At 32.4% G+C, this 7,003-nt stretch overlaps 1 protein-coding gene across 1 annotated transcript in view; it reads left to right on the top strand.

Annotated features, from left to right (window-relative positions):
- The first annotated feature begins 5,442 nt into the window (after positions 1-5,442).
- LOC104822476 overlaps positions 5,443-7,003 on the top strand; it is a 2,070-nt gene continuing 509 nt past the window's right edge. The window contains exon 1 of the mRNA XM_010553718.2: positions 5,443-7,003. Coding sequence (XP_010552020.1) covers positions 6,105-7,003 — 899 coding nt within the window. The 5' untranslated portion in view covers positions 5,443-6,104.

Here is a 7,003-nt window from a genome sequence, read left to right as displayed (position 1 = left end):
TATATATATATATATATATATATATATATATATATATATATATAGATAGTTGTATGTATATATTTCTGCGAATTGGGTCCATGGATGCATCCCCTCTCGACTTATATATATTACTGTTGCCCAATCAAGTTTATAAATTAGTAATAAATATAACAGTAAATAAATTTATATAATTATGCATACGTAAACTTGGGTTTACGTGCGCCGGTTGCATGTTTGAATGCCTTATATATATATATATATAGATAGTTGTATGTATATATTTCTGCGAATTGGGTCCATGGATGCATCCCCTCTCGACTTATATATATTACTGTTGCCCAATCAAGTTTATAAATTAGTAATAAATATAACAGTAAATAAATTTATATAATTATGCATACGTAAACTTGGGTTTACGTGCGCCGGTTGCATGTTTGAATGCCTTTTTTGTCTTTCCACATGAAATATTGATGGAACATTTGCCTACCGATTCTCTTCATAGAATATTCAGAGAAAATTATATTCTTAATTGTATTTTTTTTTCTGTTCTGAGAATGTTCAACAAATTTCATGTTTGTCATAAATAAAAACAGAATATATGACGGATATTTTAGATTTTACTCGTTTTCGTTTCTGATTTTGTTTTGTTATATAAAATCTATACATATTCCATTAACAAAATATTTATTATATATATTTTTATTTTCATATTTAATTCAGTTTCATCATTTAGTGTTTAAAAATTATATTCAATCGAAATTTTAAGTCGAATCGAAGTTGGTAAATATTATGTATTATTCTATTGGATTGGTGATTAATAAATAGACAAACAACAATATCCGATGTACCATAATCCATGTATATATATATATATATGCTCTTTGCATTATAAATCTTCCGTGTATAGGTTATCGATAATAAGAGAACAAAGAAGTACTAAAAAAATTAAATTTTTTAAAAATTCGCTGTAGAAAGTCCAAACGATGTTGCGAAAGACTATGAAAGCATATACGAGACTAACAACAACGTTGTTGCATGTCCACATGAGGCGGTGCATGCATGACAGCTTTGTCCGACCATTTTCTATTATAATTAATTTGTTAATCGTCGTCGTCGTCGTCGTCATCACTGGCTTAATCACGTACGCTCTTTTTTTTTTAATTATAAATAACAAATATTTGTATGATTATTTTGTCGACGCTCATTTATTTTACATTTTCTGTCATCTCGTCTACTCGACATTTTAATAAAATTCTTTTCAGTAGATACTGTGAATAGTTTAAAACTCAATTATTTTCAGATAAACGTAGCTTATAGTTTAGATATCACATAAATTGAGATTATGTTCTATTCTTTTTTTTTTTTTTTTGATAACGGAGCGTCCTGGGCCGGAACCCAGACTAATCTCCGGGCCGGGAGCAAGCCATGTGCTTTGAAATATTCGCTCCCCTCCCCATCCTGGGGTTATGTTCTATTCTTTGTGTAACAAAAAAGGTTGAATGTTAGGGCTGCAGTCTGCAGATGTTTATAATGTTACCCGATATGTAATTTTAAAATCGCATAATTTGGGTTATATAGAAATATGGACGGTACGGTCAAATGTTGATATACAAAATACAATGTTTCTTATTCATTCAGAATGTTAATTAGGACAATGCTCACGTTACTGTTAGGTGTAAGCTCAACAACCTTAAGAAACAAATTTCTATATAATTAGGCACCAGCGCAAATCACTATTCCACTTTTTCATATATAGTTTTATTAAACAAAATCAGAAAATTCAAATATATTGACAAAAAACGGAATAGAAACCAACACAACAACTATTTCATATCGATGTCTAAATTCGAATATGTAAAATTTAGATCGACACTTAAGTTTGGATATACAGATTCAGTGGAATAACATATATTTATATTTAAAATGAATTTGATTTTTAAACGAATAGATATAAATTTTAAAATCATATTAAGCAAGTTTTAGTGAAATCTAAAAATAAGCAAAAGAAGATAAGGAAAACAAATATATATATATATATATATATATATTAAAAAGGATATAGCATATCCGATCTGATCTCTAATGAAATTTGGATTGAGACAAAAATCAAAATAAAACTGAAGAATATAGTTTTTTATTTTAAAAAATGGAAATAGCAGAAGGAAAACATGAAATATACATATGTAAATGTAACTATCATTGGAACCATATGGACCTCTTTCGGAAAATTCTTTTTATCTGTATAAACAATCTTGAGGATTTAATAATTGAGGGTCAGCCCTTATGTCATATAAGAATGTATTTAGGGATGAGATGAAAATTTTCCAATTATTTTTCCAAATCCATATTTTAAAATAAATATATCTGTATGTCACTATAATGCGTACCTTGTATTATTTTGGTACGATCATAAATTATAGTAACACAATTTAATATACGAAATGTTTTTTGTGCTCCACTGTGTATGCTCAGGACTTGTCTCGTACTTTGGACGACATGACTATGAAAAATAATATGCAAGACATAATTTAATTATTTCCCACAAACATACAACAAGGAAAATGATATTTTTTTTATACCATTATTAATATTTTTTTTGGGTTTACTTTATGTTAACTTTGCGTCGAGGTTATGCCACTGCATGGGACTTTGTTTGTGTTCTGCATTTTTTTATTAAAAAGTTATATATATATATATATATATAATACGTGTTATTATTATTTAATATTTTTTGTTGAATTTCACAAAGACATATTTCTGTATACTTATACCTATGCAAAAAAGGAGAAATAATGTATAAATACGTGAACTTTTATAAAAATCTCATATAAATACCTGAACTATAAAATTTTCATATAAATACCTGAAATTTTAAAAATCCTATATAAATACCTAGACTTTTAAAAAAAATTCCAAATAAATACAAATTTCAGGTATTTTCAAATAAAATAGGTGATATTATTAACGTATTTTGGGTTTATTTGGAAGTTTTTCAGAAGTCTAGGTATTTATATAGGATTTTAAAAAAGTTCAGGTATTTATATGGGATTTTTGTAAAAATTCAGCTGTTTATATGCGATTTTCTCTTATGGGGAAAATCAAATTTATAAAAAGAAATTCAAATAATAATTATTAAGATATCTATTGATCTTTTTGTATTGTACATAAACAATTACATGGCAATTTTTTACGTACCATCGCTCTCATTTAGAGTCTTATTTTTTTAATCGCGTTCACTCTGATGTAACAATTCAATCTCACTTACACCTTCCTTCCCTTATTCATGTTTTTTTTTATTAATACAAATATCTTATAGAAAAAATAGTTAAAAATTTGGATTTTTTAAAAAAATAAATAAACAGAACAAAACATATGCATTTCAAAGTTTTTTTTATATCATAAACAATTTTAATATATTTATACATGTTTGTAGATAGTTAAATATGCGTACGTCATCCCATGATATTAGAAAAAAATATATGTAACCTACTCTATTGTCTGTAGATTAAGAATATTATTCGAACTACATTCATTTCGTCGTAATGCATAAAAATATCATTGATTTATTTCGTAATTAATAATGTATATATATTTTTTTATTAATTTATGATATCTCTCTGTTTAATTTTTTTCCGGAAAGAAGTCGGTGGGTCGATAAAACCGGAAGCCCAAAAACCATGGGTCCAACTCGAGACCATCCCCAAAAACCACTGAATTTTCGCTGTATCCACACTTCCTTTATTTTTTTATTATTTAATAATTGATCAAATAAAATTTTTCTTATTTTCATTATTAAATTAAGTTAATGATATTTTTTATACGTACGAAAGTGTGAATCGGTAGCGTATCATAATATCATATCTGAATTATCTGATCCAATTTAGGTGAATCGGTTTATGTTATATCAATAATTGGAAACTGAACTGTGTAATATACATTAGAAATACGATTAGTGGTATAACTATATATTACACAATTTAATTGTATAATCTAATTTCTTACAAGAAGTGGTTCCTGTCAGCATTGAACCATAAATGGACATTGGGCCGACCCAATATAAGGCCCATAACAGGCCCATTAGTAAAATGCTAATTTGCTGTTGTGGAGAATAACAATTGATCTGTAGAAAAAGATGATACGAGGAAAATATAATTTTCTAATGAATGTAAAAATCTTAACTTTTTCTATAAAGAGCCTGGCTTCTCTCAATCTTGTAAAATATTCAATTAAAATTACTACATTTTGTCTTATATTTTCTTTAATTGATTTAAAATATTTAAACTCGAATTTCTTGGAATTATACACATATATAAATTATAATTTTAATCACACACACATATATATATATATATATCAGATCCATATATATATGTTGGTTTTTTCCGATTTGAATTTTCCGAATCCAACTCTAAAAATATACGTTGGTTTGCGAATTTACTTACAGATCAGATCCATTTGAATATTTGTATTATCTTTAATTAGAATATATTACATTTTATACCATTATATTCGTGGAATATTCATGTGTGTAAAACGCTAAAGAATGTCTGTAATTTGTAAATTGATAACAAAAAATGGAAGAAAAAAACTCCGAAAAGGACAAATATACAGTAAAACGCCAAAGAATGAAAATCCCCTAGAGTTCTAAATTCCAATAACTAAAGAAATAAAAAAAAATCAACCTAAAAAAAAGGAAAAAAACATTTCCCGATGAAGAACCAAGGAAGTTGGCTCTTGCATTCACATTGAATTTATCTATATATTTAATTTTTTTAAAAACTATACAATAAATAGTACATGCGTTGGACAAAGCGTCCCCACTTGTCACGTTCTTGTTCTTGCAAAAAAAAAAAAAATTGTATAGTCATGTTCTTGTTACCTAAATCTACAACTGTTCACATCTCCAAAATTCCAACCCTTTCTGCCATAAATGAATTAAAAAGGTGTTACCAAAATAAAATATGTATTCTACATTTTTTTTTGCTAAAGTTCCTGTGTTATTTCTTTTTATATTTTATTTTTCTCATATCAAGCTAATTAATGATACAATTTATATATCACATGATCACATCACAACACAACTCGTCTGTTTTTCAATTATTCAAAAAAAAAATTGTAATGTCTTGAAAATTCAATACGCTTTTGAAATCTAACAAGTGACAAATATATATTTTAGAAAATCAAAAAGGATATTCGGTGCATTCTAAATAATAAATTATAAATTTGATACCCAAACCAAAACCAAAACCATTTACCTCTGCCTTTCCATGAAGAGCCAAAATTGTAAATTGGGGCAAGGGCCTTTGAAATTTGGCCCTACCCTCAATATGCTCCCACTTGGCCCCACTCTAGGCCCCAAAGTCACGTGTCATCTTTATCCCATGCTCTTCTTATTATGGAAAACAATAATATTTTATAAAAAAAAACGATGTGTCCTCAACCGAAATGTATAAAAAAAACTTACACACACGCATGTCCTTATTAGTAATATAATTCCAATAATATTGAACCGAACACATCATTATTTGAAATACATGCTATTTAATACCATATCAATATAAAGTTTATGGAATATTTTTAAGGACAAATCATCTGCAGTTGATTCAATCACATGTAAGGGGATATGCATTGCAGTCTCTCTCTATATAGATGCACGTGTGTATGTATAGATAGACTAGAAACATGACGGTATAATAGCCGTCACAGGGAATGATGCCTTGACAAGCGAATAAACCATGGGTTCGGTTTGGAGATGCCGTCGCTTACCAAGTCATTAGGGTTTAAGTTTCTCACACTTTCTAGTTTCTACCTCGTATATCCTCTCCACTTGTTTTCATTACGTGTCATTTCGCTGATTCTAAACCCTTCCATGAGACACAAGAAGCTTTCTTTATCATTGTATATAAGTATATTACATAATACATATTATATAATAAAGTTTGAAGATTTGTATAAATACCCTGGCTTCTCTTCGAATATTCGGACCCAACGCTCTCTGCGGGGGGCATAAGAAAGTTCCTTCCTTTATGAAACCCATTTTCGAATCTTGAAGTTTTCTGAGAAAGTTAAAGAGAAATTCCGGATTCTGTTCATTTCCCGTGAGGATCGGTTCTTATAATCCCATGGGTTTCACGAGGACGAAACGAGTCACCGACCCACTCGCCGATGAGGTCAGGGCTCGACTCGTCGGGTGCAGTTTCAGCAGCGGCAGCGAGCGTTCCGGCGATGGGTTCGACGACGATGACTCGCCGTGTCTCTCCGATTTGGTCCATGGGTTTTTAGAGGACCGCGACGGTGATATCGGCCTCGTATCGTCGTCTCGGTGGTGCGAGAACGACTCGGGATCCGACTCGGATTCTGACTCGGAACGAGTCGGCTCGGTGGCGGAGCGGCCCGACGCGGCGGAAGAGATCGCGAGATCGGTCAGGAACTGTCTCAGGGAAGATGCGTACGGACGCACGTTGTTGGTCCACGTCACCAGGGCCATGGAAGTCCTGTCGTCTCAGGGACCTCACCACGAACACCATGCCGTTTTTCATCGTAACGCGACGCCGTCTCTCGACTCTCAGCACGAACACCGCACCGTTCTCCGCCGAAGAGTGATGTCTCTCCTCCGCGAGCTCGGCCACAATGCGGCGATCTGCAAGACAAAATGGAGCTCCTCCGGCAACCTAACCGCCGGGAACCACGAGTTCATCGACGTCGTCGTCGGCCAACCACACAACGCCACGTGCCAACCTACGGTTCGATACATTGTGGACCTGGAGTTTGCGTCACAGTTCGAGATCGCTAGGCCGACGAGCCAGTACGCGACTGTTTTGCAGTCGCTGCCGAGAATCTTCGTGGGCCGAGGCGAGGATCTGAAACGGCTCGTGCGGCTCACGTGCGACGCGGCGAGGCGGTCGCTGAGGAGCCGCGGCCTGACGGTGCCGCCGTGGCGGAAGAACCGTTATCTGCAGGCTCGGTGGCTTGGCCCATACAAACGGACGACGACGGGCTTAACGCCGTCATCTCAAGCTGT

The sequence above is a fragment of the Tarenaya hassleriana genome, unplaced genomic scaffold (assembly GCF_000463585.1).
Source record: "Tarenaya hassleriana unplaced genomic scaffold, ASM46358v1 Cleome36, whole genome shotgun sequence".
NCBI classification, from domain to species: Eukaryota; Viridiplantae; Streptophyta; class Magnoliopsida; order Brassicales; family Cleomaceae; genus Tarenaya; species Tarenaya hassleriana.
The sequence above is the reverse complement of the archived record's forward strand: the minus strand, read 5'-3'. Positions and strand labels throughout refer to the sequence as shown.